The sequence below is a fragment of the Pongo pygmaeus genome, chromosome 6 (genome assembly GCF_028885625.2).
Source record: "Pongo pygmaeus isolate AG05252 chromosome 6, NHGRI_mPonPyg2-v2.0_pri, whole genome shotgun sequence".
In the NCBI taxonomy this organism is placed as follows: domain Eukaryota; kingdom Metazoa; phylum Chordata; class Mammalia; order Primates; family Hominidae; genus Pongo; species Pongo pygmaeus.
The window spans coordinates 6,836,876-6,858,152 of record NC_072379.2 but is presented as its reverse complement, the minus strand read 5'-3'; the positions used below and the strand labels follow the sequence as shown (position 1 = coordinate 6,858,152).

The window sequence follows — 21,277 nt, the reverse complement described above, 5'->3', positions numbered from 1 at the left end:
GCCTCGAACACCTGAGCTCAAGGAATCCATCTGAGCTCAAGGGATCTGCCTTGGCCTCCCATAGCGCTGGGATTACAGGCATGAGCCATCGCACCCAGCCTATAACTTTTCTGAATAGACTGTAAGATCCTCAAGGAGCTCCATTTTTTAACTAGGTCTTTGTATTTGTCTGCTACTCAAACGTCTGTTTCAGACGGAGTCTCGATACGTTGCCCAGGCTGGCCTTGAATTTCTGGTCTCAGGCGATCCTCCCACCTCGGCTTCCCAAGTAGATGGGACTACAGATGCATACCACTATGCCCGGCTTTTTTTTTTTTTTTTTTTTTTTTCCTATTGAAATATTAGGTTGCTCTGGCCGGGCGCGGTGGCTCATACCTGTAATCTCAGCACTTTGGAAGGCCAAGACAGGCGGATCACAAGATCAGGAGCTCGAGACCAGCCTGGCCAATATGCTGAAATCCCATCTCTACTAAAAATACAAAAAAACTAGCCGGGCATGGTGGCACATGCCTGTAATCCCAGCTACTCGGCAGTCTGAGGCAGGAGAATCGCTTGAACTCGGGAGGCAGAGGTTGCAGTGAGCCGAGATCACGCCCTGCACTCCAGCCTGGGCAAGAAAAGAAGCATTAGATTGCTGTTCTGATGCCTCCAGATCACACTTGATTACAGCAGTTCTTATTTTTCAGACCCACAGAGAAAAGACAGGACAGTCAGATCCGATCGTGGGCTACCATGTGATAAGAATAAAGAAATCAACCAATCAGCTTTAAGGAAGGCATTTTGGGCCCTGGGGATGTGCACCTTGCCCTGGTACTAGAGCAGGTGAGCCCTGGATGAGCCACATGGTGCTGGGGCCTCTGAGGAAAGGGCTGGGAATGTGTTTGGACCACCACGAAGGGTACCTGGCCCCTCGCTCTGGCCTCTGGAAGCCTGGCCAACATCTTCACAAACAGTAGTGCCCCAAGACAGGTGTTTGCACTACATCAAGTGTGGGGCAGCGTGGGGGCCACACTGGCCTGGGGCCGACTCCTCATGGGCCATCCTAGGACCCATTCTAATTTCTTAAAAGAGAAAATCTTTTAAAAAATATTTGCAGAAACAAGTTGGACCTGAGGCCGCGCAGAGCCGCCCCGATGGGTTCCGAGGAGTGGCAACAGCATGGAGTCCAGTCAGAAGCTCAGTTTGTCCACTCTTTATTAAAGCCAGGCCCTCCTGCCGACGGCTGCAGGACAGCTGCTGGGGCCCAGGAGGAACGGGGACAGCAGATCCTGGCCATACAGGGCTAAAGCTGAGATTCCCAGAGCCCCCCAAAGCCCACCTTGCCCTTAGCCCTTTCTGAGGCTCCTGTCCCGCAGGGAGAGGAGAAACCCAGGGCCAAGGCCATTACCCAGCACGCCGATGCCTCCGTGGGACCCCTGCTCTCCTCACCACCCCGCCCCGCAACCTCACCCAGCCAGGCTAACTGACCGCCACCACCCAGGCCCTCTTCCCACCCACCAACTACCGTGCCTCCTACCCGCCCCCAGCCCCGGCAGCCTGGCTGCTGCGCTCAGCCCCCAAGGCCATGTCTACACTAACGTGGAGGGAACTAGGTCTCTAAGGGAATGCAGCTGCACCAAAAATCCGTTTCTTGGCCCCATTCACAGTGGCCCCAAAAGCGTGAGGGGAAGGGGGCTTCACACGAACTACACCCCAGCTGCCTGCCCAGTGGCTTCCATGGACCCAGTCCAGAGGGTGGGGCGCCCACCAGGCAGGGGCCTTGCATAGTTGGGTGCCTGGTTTGTCACTGAGCCACGGCTCAGGTCCACACCCCCCCGAGGTGGACAGCCACTGTGCAAGCTGCCAGGCCACGGGTGCCTCCACTAACCAATCTGTGAAATGGGACTCTAAACAGAAACACTACTTGTTCTAGTGTAATGACAGAAGCAGAGTTAAAGGGACCTGCCGGTGTCCTAGGGCCCTGATTATGGGATGTGGGGAAAGATCCTTCGACCAACCTCAGTCGCTCTAAGTGTGCGCTGGGCTCCGAGAACGGGGCGTCTGCCTGCTCCCGGAGAGGGGCAGCCCAGGGAAGTGAAAGCTGGGGCTCAGGGCTGCGAGGGCCTCGGGCGCCCGTAGATGTCTGAGTTTGCCACCTCCGGCTGAGGGAGGCGAAAGTATCAAAGGACTGAGAGGACAAGCAGAGACCAAAACCGAACCGGTGCGGCGGGCGCCGGGGTGACCTCGGTGCACGTGTGGGGAGAGGAGAGAAGGCGGCTCGAGAATAAGGCTTCAAACTCCCTCAGGACCCTGTCAACACCCGCGACCCGTCTGCCTGGCCGTAAGTTTGGTATCTGGCTTTTTCTCCTCCTAGATTCTTCAGGCCATACAAGAGGTGGAAATAAATATCCGCAGACGACAAGTTTCAAATTTTCCCACTGGAGCTCCGCCCTTCAGAAACCTACAAGGCCTCCCCTCGCCGCGCACAGTTAAACCTTCGGGACAGACTCGGATGACCGGGAGGCCCCAAGTCTCCCACTAAGGAATGGGAAGAAGTGGTCAGCCAAACCCACCGGCCTCCCAGGCATCCCGCTGGCCCACCTGGGTGGCCGGGCCCCACCCTCCCGTGGCGCAAGGGCTTTCCCCTCCCTCGCCGCCACACCCGGTTGCAAACGCACAAGTCCCTTGCTCCCCAGGCCACCCAAGTAGGAATCCGAATGAAATAAATAGCATCGCCCGCCAACTACCGCCCTGCTTCACAGCCCGGGCCCATCCAGGGGATATCGCAGTCTCCGTGCGGGTGGTGTCCCGGCCTCGCTGCCTCCGCGCTGGTCTTCGCCCCAGAGCTCCCCCACGTCTCCGGCTGAGCTCACGGACCCGGTGGGCAGGAGACCCGGGGCCGCAGGGCGGGGGCTGAGGGAAGGCACCGCACCCAAGACTGGGACCCTCAGCCTCCCGGGGCCCGAGGAGCGGGGGGCCGGCCGTCCAGGGGAGGGACCGGTGGCCCTGCAGGCTGCGCTGCCGTCGGCCCCGGGCCCCTCACAGGACGCCCTCCCGGTAGGCGCCCGAGGGCCCGGCGAACGCGGTCTGGTGCTCGGAGCCGAAGCTTGTGCCGCCCGCGAACTCCAGCAGGGCGCTGCCGCGCTCCCCCGGGCCGGCGCTGGACGGCCCCTTGGCGGCCGCCTCGGGCTTGGGCGCGGGGGCTGGAGCCGAACCCGAGCCCGGCGCTGCGGTGGCTCCGCGGTGCGTCTTCATGTGGGTGAGCAAGTGCGAGCTCTGCGAGAAGCGGCGGCCGCAATTGGCGCAAGCGTAGGGCCGCTCGCCCGTATGTGTGCGCTGGTGCGTGACCAGCACCGAGCGCTGCGAAAAGCGCTTGCCGCACTCAGGGCACGGGAAGGGGCGTTCGCCCGTGTGGCCGCGCCGGTGCTTGGCCAGGTTGGAGCGCTGCGCGAAGCCGCGGCCGCAGTCGGCGCAGCGGAAGGGCTTCTCGCCCGTGTGCGTGCGCCGATGCCGCTTGAAGTCCGAGCTGTGGCCGAAGCCCTTGCCGCAGTCGGGGCAGCGGTGCGGTTTCTCCTCGGCGTGAGCCCACTGGTGCCGCGTCAGCGCCGCGCTCTGCCCGAAGCGCCGGCCGCACTCTCCGCACGCGTAGGGCCGCTCCCCGGTGTGCGCGCGCCCGTGCGCCGTCAGGTGCGCGCGACGGCTGAACCCAGCGCCGCACACGCCGCACACGAACGGCTTCTCACCGGTGTGGCCGCGCACGTGCGCCGCCAAGTGCGAGCCGCGGGCGAAGCGCGCGCCGCACTCGGGGCACGGGAAGGGCCGCTCGCCGGTGTGCGTGCGCCGGTGGCGCGCCAGGTGCGAGCCGTACACGAAGCTCTTGCCGCAGTCGGCACAGCGGTGCGGCCGCTCGCCCGCGTGGTAGCGTTGGTGCTTGGCCAGCGCGGCCCGGCGCCCAAACGTCTTGCCGCAGTCCGAGCAGATCCACGGACTCTCCTCCTCCGCCAGCGCGGCCGGCGCGGGCTCCGCCAGCAAACCCCCAATGGCAGGCCCGAACGCGCGCAGGCCGCCTCCGCCGCCCCCGGCCCCGCCGCCGCCGAAAGGGTCGCAGGCCAGCCCGGTGCCCTCCACCAGGGAGAGCGGGCCCCCCAGGGGCGCCGGGAGCGGGCGCCCGTCGACCGGCAGCCGCTCTCGGAAGTCGGGCAGGCCCAGGATCGGGAAGCTGTCCGGGTGCAGCCAGGACTTGGGGTGCACGGGGAAGTGGAAGCCCAGCGGGTGGGAGGAGGGGCCTTCGCCCTCCCCCAGGCCGTTGCCCAGCTCCAGGAAGCGCCGTTCCGGCGCGGGGTCCACCTTGCCGCTGGGGGTGGGCGGCGCCGCCACCGCCGCCTCCTCTCTCTCCTCGGCCGTGGCCTCCGCTTCTCCGTCCGCCTCGCCAACTTCAGGTCCTTCCGGCCCCTCTGGCCCAGGGTCGGTATCCTCGGGCCCCGCGGCGGCCGCCGTCTCGCCGGGCTCCCGCCGGGGGCCGTCACCACCCGGCTCCGCGCAGCCCCCGCCTCGTCGGTGGCGCTGGAAGTCGGCGCGCAGGCGGAAGGCCTGGCCGCAGTCGGGGCAGCAGTGCGGGCGGTCGGCCGTGTGCACCGCCTGGTGCCGTGCCAGCGCCGAGCTCTGGCTGAAGCTGCGGCCGCAGTGCGGACACGGGTAGGGCCGCTCGCCCGTGTGCGTGCGCTGGTGCGTGACCAGGTAGGAGCGGCGCCCGAAGCCCGCGCCGCAGAAGGCGCAGCGGTAGGGCCTCTCGCCAGTATGGATGCGTCGGTGCGTAACCAGGTGCGACTTGTACACGAAGCGCTTGCCGCAGTCCGGGCACGGGAAGGGCTTCTCCCCGGTGTGCGTGCGCTGGTGGATGGCCAAGTGCGAGCGGTACACGAAGCCCTTGCCGCACTCCTCGCAGCCGAAGGGCTTGACGGCCGCGTGGTAGCGCTGGTGCTTGGCCAGCCGCGAGCGGTGCGGGAAGACCTTGCCGCACACGTCGCACGTGGTCTCCGGCCGCCCGGCCGGCGGGGCCACTGCGGCGGGGAACGCCCAGGGCGACAGCAGGTTCGCACCCGGCTCCCGGCCGGGCAGGAAAGGCTTCGCTTCAGAGCCGTCGGCCAGGACCCCCAGGCCGCCTGGGTCGGGCCCCCACCCCTCTGGAGTCTGCGCCGAATCCGAGTCGTCGGGCCCCCACGTCCCAGGCACGTCCCCCACGCCGTAGGCCGCCGACCAGAGCCCTGGGGGCTCGTTCTCCTCCTCGGCCACCTCCGCCAGGAAGTCCTCGTCGTCTTCCTCCTCATGGTCCTCTATGTCATCCGTCCAGAACCAGGCTCCTGAAGGCGACAAAGGCAGGCCAGAAGAGAGAGGTAAGTGAACTTGACAGGAGCCTCTGGCAGGTTCCTGTCCCGAGAAATCAGGGATTCCGAGACACTACCAGCAGGACCTTCCTTCAGTCGGACGGGACACCTCCTTTCACCAAGTGAGTGGTTGCCCATGTCCCACTGCCAGTCCTGAACAGCCGCAGGGCAGGAAAGCCGCCGCCCCCATCTAGGAAACGGGACACACAGCACATGAAACTGCCCCTCCCAGGAAAGCCAGGGCTCCCGTCCAACATCTCTTCCAGACCGCCGGCTCCCTCCAGGGCGTGCCACCAGCTGAGGAACGGGGCAAACTCTAGGAAGGGGTGCGACCGAAGGTTAAACCCAAGCAGGGATCCTGTGCTGAGAAAACCAGGTGGAGACGCTAGGGCAGTTTTCCCCAAAGCTCCTGGAGAGCTCTGCCTCCCTGGCCTTCCTGGAAGACAGCGCAGCCCGCGGCCCTGTCCACAGAAGACCTACCTTTGTCAGCTCTAAGCTTTTTGTTTTTGTTTTGAGACGGGAGTCTCGCTCTGTCACCCAGGCTGGAGTGCAGTGGCTCGATCTTGGCTCACTGCAACCTCTGCCTCCTGGGTTCAAGCAATTCTCCCACCTCAGCCTCCCGAGTAGCTGGGATTATGGGCTCAGGCCACCACGCCGGGCTTTTTTTTTTTTTTTTTTTTTAAAGCTCACTGCAGCCTCCACCTCCCAGGTTCAAGCAATTTTTCTGCCTCAGTCTCCCTAGTAGCTAGGATTACAGGCGCATACTACTGCAGCTGGCCAATTTTTGTATTTTTAGTAGAGACGGGGTTTCGCCATGTTGGCCAGGCTGGTCTCGAACTCCTGACCTCAGGTGATCTGCCCGCCTCGGCCTTCCAAAGTGCTGGGATTACAGGTGTGACCCACCGCGCCCAGGCTTTTTTAAATTTTGTTTTGTTTTTTGAGACGGAATTGAGCTCTTGTTGCCCAGGCTGGAGTGCAATGGCAGAATCTCGGCCCACCGCAACCTCCACCTCCTGGGTTCGAGCAATTCTCCTGCCTCAGTCTCCCGAGTAACTGGGATTAGAGGCGTGCGCCACCACACCCAGATGATGATGATGATGATGATGATTTTAGTAGAGATGGGGTTTCTCAATGTTGGCCAGGCTGGTCTCAAACTCCTGACCTCAGGTGATCCGCCCGCCTTGGCCTCCCAAAGTGCTGGGATTACAGGGGTGAGCCACCATGCCTGGCCATTTTGTTTTTTTGTGACAGAGTCTTGCTCTGTTGCCCAGGCTGGAGTGCAGTTGCGTGGTTTAGGCTCACTGCAACCTCCACCTCCCAGGTTTAAGTGATTCTCCTGCCTCAGCCTCCCGAGTAGCTAGGACTACAGGCGCCCACCACCACGCCCAGCTAATTTTTATATTTTTGGTAGAGACAGGGTTTCATCATATTGGCCAGGCTGGTCTCGAACTCCTGACTTTGTGATCTACCCGCCTCGGCCTCCCAAAGTGCTGGGATTACAGGCGTGAGTCACTGCGCCTGGCCACCTTTTTTGTATTTTTAATAGAAACGGGGTTTCACCATGTTGACCAAGCTGGTCTTGAACTCCTGACTTCAGGTGATCCACCTGCCTCGGCCTTCCAAAGTGCTGGGATTACAGGTGTGAGCCACCACGCCCGGCCTGTCAGCCCTAAGCTTTGCTCACTTCCCCCATTCTGCCCCTCTCCCACCAAGCTGCACCCCTGCCCTCTCCCTTCGGCCCTCCGAGGCGCCTGTGCAGGCAGCGAACAACATGTAGATGGAGCTGGCTCGGTGGGGCTCCTGTTGATGGCTCATATACCTAAGACACCGTGACACACCCAGGAGGGAACTGGTGTCTATGGAGCAGGCACTAAGTCACAGGGAACACAGGGATGACACCTGGCCTGTAGCCCCGGATGCTCCAGGACACCTTCATGGACCCTGCCTGGTATCCACTCCACAGTCTCAGCATCTGGAAGGTTCCAGCTCCCACAGCTGGTGTGGGAATCTCCTCCTCACCCCACCTGGGTCCCCTGCCAAGGCACTGGCCCATTTCAGCCGTCACCTAGCTGGATAAGCCTGGACCACTGAGTGCTGCCCTAGGGGGAAAGTCGGAGCCCAGGAGGTCCCAGTAGGCCTCGGGTGGCCCCTCATGTCGCACGCTGGCCCCCGCCAGGCTGCATGGCCTTGGCACTGCCTCGTCCCACATGCATTCCATATGAGGACCTAGAGCTGCAGGAAAACACAGACCCACACAGGCCTGGCTTCACTGTGAAAAAACAGGCATCATAGAAAAGGGTCAGAAAACGGGGTACTTCATCTTTCACATTTCATGATACTTTCTCGGTTTACTATCATAGTAAACGTAAGCTTGAAATAAAAAGGTTTCTTGTCACCAAGTTGAGTCCACCTCGAACTGCCACCCACAGCCACTCCGTGCAGAGAGCAGCAAAGAAAAGCCCCGTCCCCATCAGTGGCCACCCTTCCCCGACTGGCAGCAACACTCCCCAGGTCCGGGAAGGCTGCTGCACCCCAGCCCTACGCCCCAACCCTACAGGGTAGGGAGGCTGGCAGAGAGCTGGAAAGGATCTGACCCTCAGGCTCTGATGGCAGGTCTTGGGTTTAGAGAACCCTCCAAACGGGGAAGGTTCAAGCCTAGGAACAACTATGATTTTGTAGCGGGGTGCATCGGTACCTCAGGAAACAGCGAAGACTCAGCAAGCATTTACTGGATAATAAGCCTCAAAGAACTGGACTCCCAGGCCAAGTGCGGCGTTGCCCACAGAAGTCTCAGCTGCCCAGAGCTGGGAGGCTCCTCCCATCACCTCTCCCTTGATCCTGAGCGCAGCAGGGAATCCTCTCACTTGGGGAGGTAGGCAGGGAGCCCCCATCCCAGTGGGTTCTGTAGAGAGGGCACCCCCCACCAGCTCTGGAGCTGGCATGGCCACTTGTCCAACACTTGGGGCAAGGGTGGGCCACACTCCAGCATATGGCACAGTGACAGGCCACCACTGACACCGCGTGCAGGAGGGGAAGGACATCCAAGTCCCTGGGAAGTCTGAGCTGGCTGCACTCTAAGGGGAGCTCCCAGGAAGTAGCAGGGCCCCTGGGAAGGGTCCCAGAGGGAGACCAGCCTGCCCCAGGCCAGGCTCTGTCGAAGTGGATGGGAACATCCTTGAGTGAGGGTGTTCAGCCAACAGGGCTCCAGGGACAAGGCCCCGAGGGCGTTTGCTGGCTCTCAGATCCAAAGCCCTTTTCCAGATCTAAGTGAGGCCTCATCACAGCTCAACTCATGAGACCCAAGCCAGGGCGATGGGAGGCTGACTAGGAGGGGCTGGTGCATGTTTCTCAACAGCTGGAGGGCACTGGGGCAGGAACCATGCAACAGCAGCCCAGGGTACCCAACCCACCTGCTTCCTCCAGAACCCAGGGGACAGTGGAGGAGAGGAGACCCTGGGGCGGACGGTCCCTCTCCCCTGCACCTCACATTTAGGCCTAAAGACTCTGACCTAGCAACATGCAGCTAGGCTTCCGGAAGATCCTGAGGGACCATAAGGGCTCAGTGATAAAAAGCAGAGGCCAATCAGAGGCTCAGTCAGCTGTCTAGGGAGGGAGAAGCTTCCAGAGTGTGGCCACAAGAACCTTCACAGCTGGTATCCTGAACTGGGAACACTAAGACCCCCCCTATCCAGCAGCAGGTGATAGGAGCTGATGGAGAGGGAGACCACCCCAGCAGGTTGGGTGTCAAGGGAATGAATCAAAGGCCTCAGGGCTGGGGCTGGGGCTGTCACAGGAACGATCTCCCCCACCTCCCTCCACAGGCGCCAGCACCAGGCACAACTGCTCCCTAGCATGAGTGGCGTCTTTAGAGGCTTCCCCTTCGAACCTTAATGTTGAGGTGTTCCTCAAGGGCTCACTACTCCACTGTGCCCACAGCAACCCTCCTGCAGGCTGAAGACCCACATCTGCTCAGTTCCACCAGGACGGCAGGGGCGCGGCCGGGATCTACACCATCTCTCCCTCGGCTTCACCTCACAAGGCAGCTGGGGGCCCGGCTCCACCACGTGTGAATCCCTTGGCTTCACCTCACAAGGCAGCTGGGGGCCCGGCTCTACCGCGTGTGAATTCCACTCCTATGACGCACTGGCCATGGGACCTCGGGCAAGGCCTTAAATCTGTTTCCCCATCTGTAAAATGGGTGGATAACAGCACCTGCAATCCACTTGGTGGGACTGTTGCAAGGATGAAATGCACATCCATAAACACCTGTGATGCGGCTGCAGAAGCACCTCCACTGCTCCCGGGGTCAGGTGGCGCTGCTGCCACCACAGGTCCCTGCAGATGCCGAGGCCCCCTGCTGTCCATCCCACGCTTTCTGTTGCTCATCACTCAAGTTGACCCCCCAGTGTCAGGCGATGCTCCTTTCCTGCCATCAGGCCCTGGTGGCCACAGATCCCCACCAAGGCCTTTCCTCTTGAGGCTGGGCCACGGTCCCTAATCCTAGACAGGCCCCTGGCCAGCCCTGTGCCCGGGGGGCAGGCTGCCTCCTGGACTGGACAGGAGGGGCGGGGCACCCTCCAGCCCACACTAGTGCCCTCCTGCTCACCAGTGGCTGGTGCAATGCTAAGGCCCTCAGGGAGGCCCTGGATGCACAAAGGTCCCTACACCTGGGAGGGTGGTCATCGGCATCACCAAAGCTGGGCATTTACCCAGAATCCCACCAACACAACTGCAGGCTCTCCAGCTTCTGTCCCCAGGCCCTGGTTTAACTGTGTGGGAGGCAGTGGTAATCCCAGGGGCCAACCAGTGTCCCCAGCAGCACAGCCCCTGGAACACGTCTGGTAAGTGCCCTGCCCTGGGCACAGGGTGGGTGTCCTATGTAGGACACTAATCACAGCGGCTGTGGGGAAGACAGTGGCCCCACAGCCACATGCCTGACCCAGAAGACACGGTCCCAACCTGCCATGGGACCCCACACACATCTCACATCACCGAGGGATGCTGCTCAGTGTAGCCCACACACATCACCCATGGCACCAGGCCGCCACCATCTACAACTCCCACCCCTGGGCAACCTCTGCCCATCTCGGAGTCTGGAACCTGCTCTCCAGGCCCAACCTGACCTGGGCCCCACAGCGAGACCACGGAGTGGGCTGACTGAACAGCGCCGCTTCTCTCCCTCTGACAACCTATCCGCTGGGGCCTGGCCTGGAGTGCAGGCTGTGGAAGTCAGTTCCGAGTGAAGCCAACACCTGCTCCCTCCCCTCACCCGGCCAGTGCAGCTTTCTCCATCCAGACACAAACTCCAGATGGCCTTAGGGAGATCTTCCCTCACGGGGGACAGTCGCAAAGGGAGGAGGTGGACAAGGGTGACACGCCCAAGTTCATAGGCATTAGCAGCGCTCCCTTCTGCAAACTGTCAGGGGGATGAGGGTGGCACTGGCCCCACACATTGGTGCTTGGGGGAGGCGGGGCTCTCGGGCACAGCTTCTGCACTGGCATCTGAACCAGCTGCTTGGCCTTGGCCAGGCTGCCAGGTCTGTAAGGATGGGCCTCCTCTGAGGACAGGCACCGGGCCTGCCCCTCAGTGGGGCAGGTGACCTCAGAAGGGCCAGTCTGCGGTGGCTGAGGGGGTCCATCTCGGAGGGTGGAAAGGCAGCCCCACAAGTACAGGGCTGGCCCGCCAGGCCAAGGCCACTGGCAGCCACGTGAGGCCTGCAGGCACCCACAGCCACAATTTTCTCCAGGCACATTCTTGCTCTAGTGCAGACCAGAGCCGGCAGAAAACAGGGTTCAACCAGGGTGGGGATCTAAGCCAGGTAAGGAGAAAGGCAGGGCAGGGGAGGGGCTGGAGCATGGCTGAAGGGCAGGTGAGGGCTTCAGCAGCCCTCAGGAGGGGTGGGTCCTGATGAGGGCAGTGCCAGAGCCCAGATGTCATGTGTGGCCCAACTCATCAAGGAGCCCAAGAGAGGGACATACTTGGCTCTTGCAAGACTCCAGTCTAGAAACAAACTCTGTCAGCCTGGGCACAGTCAGCCTCTGTCCTGCCCCAGCGATCTCAACCAGCTCAGCCGACCAGAAATGAATGCAGGGGAGGCAGGGAGCACTGGGGGAGGCGGGGAGCATCAGGGGAGGGTAGCCACTCAGTACACAGGCTATGGATCACATTTCAGAGGCTGACTTTACACACTCACTCAGGGCCGGGGGGTATCCCAGGCCTGCCAGCCCCAACACGACGACCATCCGCAGGGGATGCAGGAGGCACTGGCCCAGCCAGCCCCTCAGGTAGCTCTCAAACCCCAGCCAGGTGCACAGGCCACAAGAGTACTGTCGCCTGGACTGAAAGGGAACCACTCAGGCTCAAGCCTGCACAAGGCTCTACCGCTAACGCTCCAAGAGGCACAGAGAACAGGAGCACAAGTAGACCACACGCTGAGGGATGGGCCCCACAGGCCTGTGTCCCCTTCTCTTCCTGAGAGCGTCACTCACATCCCAGACTCATCCTGGGGGCAGCAGTGATCTTTCTTGCCAACCAGAGCCCTCCTGACTGAAGCCTGGAGAATATTCCAAGAGAGTCCCCGAGTATCTGGAGAATGGCGGCAGGAAGGGCCTCCTACAATGACACAGAGGAGGGACTGGCAAGCCTCAATGATAGTTCAGCTCTGTGTCCCCACCCAAACCTTATCTCCAATTATAATCTCCACGTGTCGTGTCAGGGGAGGGACCTGGTGGGAGGTGATCAGATCATGGGGGCCGTTTCCCCCATGCTGTTCTCGTGATAGTGAGAGAGTTCTCATGAGATCTCATGTTTTCTTTTTTTTTTTTTTTTTTTTTTTTGAGACGGCGTCTCAGTCTGTCGCCCAGGCTGCAATACAGTGGCGCAATCTTGGCCCACTGCAACCTCCACCTCCAGGGTTCAAGCAATTCTCCTGCCTCAGCCTCACAAGTAGCTGGGACTACGGGCACGCACCACCACATCCAGCTAATTTTTGTATTTTTAGTAGAGATGGGGTTTCACCATATTGCCCAGACTGGTCTTGAACTCCTGACCTCGTGATCTGCCCACCTCGGCCTCCCAAAGTGCTAGGATTACAGGCATGAGACACCGCACCCAGCCTATTTTTTTTAATTTCTTTTTTAATTTTTGAGACAGAGTTTCACTTTGTCACCCAGACTGGAGTGCAGTGGTGCAATCTCCGCTCACTACAACCTCTGCATCCCGGGTTCAAGCCATTCTCCTGCCACAGCCTCCCGAGTAGCTGGGACTACAGGCACACGCCACCACACCCAGCTAATTTTTGTATTTTTAGTAGAGACGGGGTTTTGCCATGTTGGTCAGGCTGGTCTTGAACTCCTTACCTCGAGTGATCTGTCTACCTCAGCCTCCCAAAGTGCTGGGATTATAGGCATGAGCCACCACACCCAGCTTTTATTTTCATTTGAAAACACATCTATGAGGTGCTCCAAATCTACCCATTGCCCCTCCTAACTGGCATCGCCTAGCCCCAAACCAGACACCTGTGGGGCAGGGGCCTCTGCAGAGCTCTCTGACGCTAGGAGCCCCTCAGACACCACTAAGGATCTCCACGCAACTGACAATGTGGCATCCCCCAGTGGGAACCTGAGTTGAGTTCAATTTCTTCAGATGAATAAAGGGGGCCTTAGAGTTGAAGGAGCAGAACCAGAGCTGGGCCTGAGGCTTCCAGGGAAATTCACCACCCTGAACGTCTTCTGCACCCATCACTTCAAAACCTCCTCTCCAGAATGCCCCAAACTGCCCACCCCGGTCAGAGTCCTGCCCACGGTGCTCCAGGGAGAGCAAGGGAGACTGGGGGGAGCCTTTTCCCAGACATGGCCAAGTGGGCGGAGAAGCAGGAGGACCGGCTAGTGCTGTGCCATCAGAAAGGCCTCCGCGATGGCGTGCTGGGCTCCTGGGCCTGCCCTGGCTCAGCCAACCACCTGACAGCTGGCCCCTCACATGCAAAGAAATTCACAGGCTCCAATGCGGGGCAGGGAATCATTTTTAAAGGTTCCTAGGAGGAGCCTCTAGGTTCTCTAAGGACCTTACAGCCCTCGGACCTCTCTGGAACTTGAACCACCAGGAGCCAGGCAGCAAAGGCAGAGGCGCAGTCAGAGGCACCAGGTACCAGGTCTGCAGAGAGTGCAGTGAAGGCCAAAGTTTGACAACAGCTCCGAGAAGCTGTCGGCACAAACCACGAAATTCCAGCCGCGCTCACCTGTGTAGACGCCAGTGACGATGTCTCCTTCCTCAGGTCGGGGGCTATCTGGGACCCAAGGTTCTTCCCCTTGTTCTAGCCGGAAGATCAGATCGGGCTTGGGAATTGGGTATCCTGCCGGGAGAACAGACGACGGCTGCAGGCGGCTCCCGTGGGCCCTCCGCTGCCCTACAGCCCGTGCTGCACCACCGCTCAGTGCCCCTCCACCTCCATCTTCACAGCACCAGCCCTCCCCACATCTCCCTGCTCTGGAGGGTCCAGGCGGTCCCTTCCCTCTGAACCTTTCCCTGTCCTCCCCTGCTCTCCTCCCACCAAGCCCCCCCAACACCTTCACCTGCAAGATGCCCACAACCCTCCTCCTCCCTCTCCTTCCTCCTCACCCCCGGAGGCTTCAGGGGCCATGCAGCAGACACCAGAGCCAGACTGCCTCCACAGATGTGTCACCTGGCTCAGGGTGCTGCCTGGCCAGTGACATCCCCCGCCCTACCCAGAGGCCATGGGGTCCTAGGGCTTCCCTGGGAGGTGGGCTGGGCCCAGCATCCACCTTTGGAAAGACCTTGAGATTTGAAAAGCCCCTCTGTCAGACAGCTAAGCCCCTGGCAGCCATCACACCAGGCTGCCTCTTGGGGACAAAAGTCCCGTCCTTACCCAAGGACACGAGAATCCCATAGTTCTCCTGCATGACTTCCTGGTAGAGGCCCCGCTGGTCTGCTTCCAGCCTTTCCCACTCCTCCAGGGAGAAGTACACAGCCACATCTTCAAACGTCACTAGCCCCTGGGGAAACAGAGCCTCAGGTGAGGGGCTGAGGGAGCCCTTTACAAAGGGCCACGGAAGACTGAGGCCACTGAGGCCCTCCAGCATGGGTGTCAGGGGACACAGATGCCCAGATGGCACTGAGGGCTTTCAGGCCTTGCCACAGCCCTGGAAAGCAAAGACCAGATCCCAGCCAGAGAACGGGGACTCAAGCTCAAAGACGCTGAACCATCCAGCTCGCAGGGCAGAGCTGTGGCTCAAGCAGAGGCCAGGAGACAAGGAGCCCCGCCCCCAGTCCCCCTCTTCATGCAGTCTGGCTCAAGCCAGTGCAATGGCCATGTCAGCCATGGAGGGCCCACTCCCGAGTGGACAAGCAGCAGCAACTAAACCGAGCATGGGCACTGGTGCCTGACCTGACTGGGCAGCAGGAACCCGACACTGGACATGTGACAGGCACTCCAGGTGAGGGGAGCGGCCAGCCTTGGGGGAGAGCCAGGCCTCTGAAGTCGCTGTGCACAGTGCCGTTGAGTGGGTGGCAGCCAAAGCAGTCAGGACAACCCAACACCCAGGAGAGCAGGACCACACCCCCGGGCTTGGGGCTGGACACCCAGCCGCTTCCTGCGGCCCCTCCCAGCTCAGGGCCTGGGCCTGGTCTGGGGACTCTAGTGCCGTGGCCGCTGCCAACAGACGCCTCCAAACAGCAGGTGCCGAGGCCCGGGGGGAAACCCTGCCTGGGTTACCCAAGCCCCAAACAGAGAGGGCAGCTCACCTGAGACCCAGCCATCAGCAAATCATCCTCGTCCTCATCCTCCTCCTCCTCTTCCTCCTCCTCCAGGTCCTCATCCCTAGGAGTGGCTGGAGCCCGGGAGGCCTGCAGGCCTGTGGGGAGAGATCTCTTAGGGCCAGCTGCCCTGAGCCCCCAGCCTGCAGGGCCAGGAGCCCTGGCAACACCCTCATTGCAAAGCCAGGCTTCAGCTCCACCATGTCAGCCCAAGAGCCCTCCTGGCTTGACCAGGTCCCTGGCCTGGCCCACCTCAGCCCCCTTCATCTCCTCCCCAAGGCTGGCTGCTTTTCTTACCCTTTTCCTGAAGAACTGGGGACTTGGCATCACCACCACGGCTAAGTCGCTCCTGGGTCCCCAACGCCGGACACTGCTCCTCTGCCAGCACCTCCTTCACATCCTCCTCCTCCACGTCCGCCTCCACCTCCACCTCGGCCACCTCCTCCACCTGCGCATCCTCCACTACCTCTGCCACACCCTCCTCCTCCTCTGCCACCACTATCTCCTCCTCCTCTTCTTCCACCTCCTGACCCTCTTCCCCCTTTTCCTCCTCCTCCTCCTCTTCCTCCTGGTCAGGGTCGCACTCTGACCCGTCCTCTGCCCGCTCCAGCTGGGCAGCTGGGGAGTCGGGAGTCGTGTGGAGTGCCGCCATCCTCCCTGGGAGCGAGCCTCCGCGTGGCCTGAAATGCAGATGGACGCCAGTGACGGGCTGCTCTCGGCACACCACACGGTCCCTCACAGGGTCTCCCGCAGCCTGGTGGGGGCGCGGGGAGCAGGATTTACTCCTCCTGTTATGTAGTTGAAGGCAACAGAGATGAGGGAGGACCAGGCCTTCCCACAATCTTACCCTGCACCACCAAGACATTCTGTACCCAGGAAGGCTGCCCCAAGAGCCCCTCTGCGTGACCCCTGGGATGCTGGTCTCAGCTCCTTTTCACCAAGAACTATGTGCCTGGTGTGAACTGCTGCTCTTTCCTGGAGTAAATCAGCCATTTCTCCTAGTCTTTATCCACAAGGAAGCATCACACAGCCCGAGGGTGGCCCATGTTTAGCCAGAAGGAAAAGCCCACCTGATACACAGGACAAAGAGATGCTTACCTGGTCCTCAACACACATGAACCAGGCCAGCAGGGAACGCCAAGAGGTCTCAGCACAGACAGGATGCAGGCACTTGCAAGGCACGACGGGGCTAGGAGGAGAGACAGGTGCCAGGAAGCCAGCAGGTCAGGCTCCTTCCTGCAGGACATGGGAGAGTGGGGGCTGTGAGCCAGCCTCACCCTCATGTGCCCTCAGCCCTCGCTCTGTGAAAAGTGCAGTGCACGGTGGACGCACGGCTCATCGCCAGACCATCAGGAGGATAGGAAATGCCTGTGACATTTCAAGTTTGGGGATCAGAGACTCTTAAGGGCTGACTTACCAAAGCCCCAGAGGCTACAGGGTCCTACTCTCTCACTGACATCAGTGACAGCTCAGCCCAGAAGCTCAGGGGAGAGGCAGCCACACTGACACAGGGTCCAGGGTCCAGGGTCCAGGGCCATGGACACAGCAGGATGGGAGCTGTTGGCCCTGGGACCCCTCGCCCCTCCCCACTACGTGTCCTTCACCAGCCCCTGTGGGGTCCCAAGGGCACGGCAGAATCACAGCGTTGATGAGTCCATTTCTGTGGCTCCTTTCTGGATATAAACCTGAGACCGGGCCCATCATCCAGGACACACACCATCAGTGTCTCTGGCCTGAACAGGGCCATTTCCAAAGCGAGCCAAGCCCACAATCCAGGGGGTGAGGCCATGAGCCCCAGAAGCATCCTGGAATGTCAGGCCACTTGGCCACACAGAGCACTGGGCCCACCCTAGCTCATCCAGCTCCAGCAGTGGACAGTGTCTGCCATAGAACTCCTAAAACAAGACTGAGTGGCCTTCACGAGAACAGTCCAGACCACCACACCTGGTGTTCTTACAGACACAGGAGAAAGCTGCTCCGTGATTAGCTCTCCCTCCGTAACCCATCACTTCTCTATCAATTAGGCAGCTGTGTTAGGCCATTTCTGCATTGCTGTGAAGGAATACCTGAGGCTGAGTAAGTGGTAAAGAAAAAAGGTTTCATTCACTCACAGTTCAAGAGGCTGCACCAACATGGCGCCGGCATCTGTTTCTGAGAAGGGCCTCAGGAAGCTTCCACTCATGGAGGGAGGCAAAGGGGCAGCAAAAGAGAGGGAGGAAACCCCACTCTTTTAAAACCACCAGATCTCTTGTGAACTGAGAACTCCCTTATCACCAAGGGGACGGTGCCAGACCATTCATGAGGGATCCGCCTCCATGAGCCAATCCTCTCCCACCAGGCCCACCTCCAGCACTGGAAATCACATTTCCGCGTGAGACTGGAAGGGGACTGATGGAGCCTGGATGTTTGTCCCCGCCCAGATCTCACGCTGAACCGTAATCTCCAATGCTGGAGGCAGGACCTGATGGGAGGTGACTGCATCATGGGGGTGGGTCCCTCCTGAATCTTGGGCCATCCCCTTGGAGACAGTGAGTAATGAGTTCACAGGACATCTGGTTGTCTTTAAAAGTGTGTGGCACCTCCCCACTCACTCTCTCTTGCTTGTTCCTGTTTTCACCATGTGACATACCTACTCCCCCTCACCGTCCACCATGATTAAAGGCTTCCTGAGGCCCCCTAGAAGCCAGGCAGATGCCAGCACCATGCTTCCTGTACAGCCTGCAGAACCATGCGCCAATCTCACCTCTTCTTTATAAATGACCCAGTCTCAGGTATTTCTTTACAGCAATGTGAGAACAGCCTGACACCTGGACAAACACCCAAACCATAGCAGCGGCGCGTACTCATTTCCTGAACTGCTTTGAGCAGTTGCTTTAAAATCCACACTTTAATAGCCAGGAAGCTCTGAGCATTCACACAGGCCCACCCAAGTCAAGGGCTGGGACACACAGGCATCCAGAAGCCACCTCTGTCCCGAAGGTCACACATGCCCCCTGACTGGCTCCAGCCCCCTTTCTAGTTTCAGAATCACTGACCCCCAAAGACTCAAGTCACAGAACTATGCCTGGGAGCGTCACCCCAACCTCCAGTCTCTCCCAGAAGCCAGCCTTCTCAGTGTCCACAGCTCTTTGGCGTGTGAAGATACCCAAAGTGTCGAAATCCATGTGCTGCGTGTTCTGCTAGCCACATCCAGGAGGACGCGGCCCTGCCCAGCACTCAGGGCACTGGGTACACTCAGCAACGGTTTCCCAACCGCCACCCGCTTGAGGTCCAGAGGAGGGCTTTTCTCTTTCAAGCCTCAGGCTGCAGATTCAGGCTGGGCCTAGGTGCCATGCCAAGCTCAGTAGAGCTGTCTCCTGCCTGGCCACCACCTGAAGCAGCAACTTTAAACTCCCAGAGCCAGGCCGCCATATATGAGGACACAACAGAAGAACACTTCACAGCTTTGGAATAAAGTGGCTGCATGTTCATCTCATCTCAGGCCGTGTGTGTGCTATTCCCCATCCCCAGAACTCTCTTCCCCTTTTCCTGGGTGGTCTTCTGAGGCAGCCCCCTGGGCCCCAGTGGGTGACACAGTTCCCCGTAATTCTTCCCTCGCAGCACTCACCACATCTTAAAAATACACTTATGAGACTGTCTTATCATCTCTCTCCCTGAGTACGGCCAGCTCCTGGGCAGCAGAAGCTCCCTTTGCTCATGTCTGAATACCCCTCACACCAGCACTTAAGAAGCATTCAAATACTTACTAAAAGAATGTCTAAAGTCGCCAGCCAATGTGATGGACACAGGATTTTTACAAGTCAGCATTTTGGCCCTACTGTCCTGTTCCAGAACAGGCTGACCACTGCTGGGGGTGGGGGGTTGGGGGGACCCTTCGAATTGGAACTCACCCCAGAAGCAGTGGAGAGTCTCTGCCTCCAAAGAGGACACTGAGTTCTTTCTCCCAAGAAGTCCACCCACGGATGACCAGAGAAGGTGGAGGACCAGCTCCTACAGAAGTCAGAAGCACAGCCAGACATCGTCCCCAACCCAAGATTCAGAACAGAATGGTTTGAAAAACGGACCTCAGCAGTCCGGGCAGAGTTTAGATTCCAGCAACTCGCCCTGGGTTATCTCTGCCTCCCCCAGGCCTGCACTCCTTCCCTCTTCTTGCCAGCCTGCCAGTCCACTGTAAACACTGCTCACTTCTCCCTCGGCATCCAACTCTGGGTGAGAGGCCACAGGGGCCTCATCAGTGTCAATCCCAAACCAGAGGCCACAGGGGGCTTCACCAACATCATCCCAAATCCTCATTTCTCAAACTCCCGACCTCAGGTGATCCACCCGCCTCGGCATCCCAAAGTGCTGGGATTACAGGCGTGAGCCACCTCACCCGGCCCTAAACCCTCATTTCTACTAGGGCCCTGCACTTTAGGATACCGTGCTGCAGCCAACATTTAGAATGGAAGGTGACAAGGTATCTTCCAAGAGGAGAAGGGAGCGACACAAGGACAGGAAAAAGAGGCAAAGCTTGAAAGTTGATAGAAACTCCTCACAAAAGCTCCAAAGCCAAGGAAACCCAACTCAGAGAGTGGGAGATGTGGGGGTGTGCTTGTGTCTAGTCCCTTCATTCCCTCTGGGTGGCCCCCGCTGCCCTCAGAGCCCTTCAGGTCTTCATGCCGTCCTGGAGGACTTCCTTCCCCGACCACCACAGTCCTCACTGTCTGTCCTCGGATTCTGGATCCCCCTACTTTCCTGGGTTTGCTCCTGGTGCAGATTATTTCCACGGGGGCCATCTCAGGTTCCCCAGGGTAGCCCCCTCACCACCCCACCCGGCTCCCCAGACCTGCTCACACTTGTTGAACCAAACCAAGCACCAAGGTCTCCCCACACAAGCAGAGCTGGGGGCCTGATCCTCCTGGTACCTGCACTTCCTCTTGCCCATCGGGTCCTCGACCAAAGCCCAGCCCCTTTCCTACCTCTGCTGCCACGCGGGACAGCCCAGACCCCATCCAATCCCAGGGATGGGTGTCCCTACCCACCTGCCGGCAGCAGAAGACAGCCGAGCAGCCCACCGGGGCTCCTTCTGCAGATGAGGGAAAGCCCAGATAAGGCCCCCAAGGTCACAAAGCGGGCTCCTGGGGCGACGGGCCGAGCGCCTCCCGCCCCCCAGGGGGCGTCCGGAGCCTCCTCCTCCTGCAGAGACCTAGACGATGACAGCCCCTCCTGGATGGGTGTGTCCTGGGGGCGGCCGCGGCCCAGCCCCTGCCGCTGCGGCCGAGAAGGCGTGGGCGGGCACCCCGAGGTGTCACGCGTGGCCTCCCGGACCTGCCCCCTCCACCTCCTGCCTGGACCGGCCCCGGGGGTCGGCAACGCGCAGGCCCGGAAGGGGGTCCGGGAGGCGGGGGCGCTGCCGCGGAAGGCCCGACCCGCGTTCCGCTTCGACCCCGCAGTCCCCGGCCCCGCCGCCTCCCCGCGGCCTCCCCGCGCCGGGCGTCGAGTGCCAGCCCGGCCCCGCTGCCGCCGCCGCCCCCGAGCGCAAAACCGGCCCGCCCGCACCTGCCGCCCGCGCCGCCGCCCACCGGCCCCGCGAGACCCACTCACCGCGCGGGCCGGGCTGGCCGAGCCGCGGGCCGGACACCGGGGCCGGGGCCTGCGGGCCGGCAGGCCGGCGGCGGGCCCCGCGCTACACAAAGTGACGGCCCGGGAGCTGCGCGACGGCGGCGCGTGGGCACCGGAAGTACCGCCGGCCGGCCCCGCCCCGCCCGCGCCCGCGGGGGGAGGAACTTCCGGTCACGCGGGGGCAGCGGCGCGGAGCGGGGAAGCGCGGGTTGCGGGGCTTTGCCCACCTGGGCCTCGGGCCGTGGCGAGGACGGGGCGTGCGGGCAGGGGACGGGAGCGCCCTCGACACTCGTGGGGCGCCCACAAACTCGCCTCGCTGCTGGACACCCCGGTCAGGTCTCGGAGGTGACCCCGAGGTCCCGCCGCTGCGACCACCGCCTTCCCCGAACCCCAGCCCGGCCTCGTTCATCGGGGCTCCCGCTGAGGACCAGGCCCCGCGCTGGGCCCCCTCCGCCCGTCCACGGGGCCTGCCCGGGACCCCAGGACGGTGGAGGGAGGAGGCCACCCCTGTGGTGGGGAGGGGGCCAGGTGTCCACGCCTC

At 60.9% G+C, this 21,277-nt stretch overlaps 1 protein-coding gene across 5 annotated transcripts; it reads right to left on the bottom strand.

The window, feature by feature from the left end:
* Positions 1-1,177: 1,177 nt before the first annotated feature.
* On the bottom strand, positions 1,178-20,855 carry ZNF316 (zinc finger protein 316). Of its 5 annotated transcripts, XM_054496134.2 has the most exons (9): positions 20,719-20,847; positions 20,157-20,320; positions 19,026-19,125; positions 16,234-16,371; positions 15,433-15,815; positions 15,124-15,233; positions 14,249-14,375; positions 13,601-13,714; positions 1,178-5,339 (listed from the first exon to the last, which is right to left on the bottom strand). In XM_054496134.2, exons 5-9 carry the CDS (start codon positions 15,785-15,787, stop codon positions 3,019-3,021), a joined length of 3,027 nt encoding a protein of 1,008 aa, XP_054352109.1. In that variant the 5' UTR covers positions 15,788-15,815; positions 16,234-16,371; positions 19,026-19,125; positions 20,157-20,320; positions 20,719-20,847; the 3' UTR covers positions 1,178-3,018. The 5 variants fall into 5 exon arrangements, with proteins under 5 accessions (XP_054352109.1, XP_054352107.1, XP_063524157.1 ...); XM_054496132.2 differs by lacking the exon at positions 19,026-19,125 and having other exon boundaries at positions 20,719-20,855; XM_063668087.1 differs by lacking the exon at positions 19,026-19,125 and having other exon boundaries at positions 16,234-16,324.
* Between the last annotated feature and the right edge of the window lie 422 nt (positions 20,856-21,277).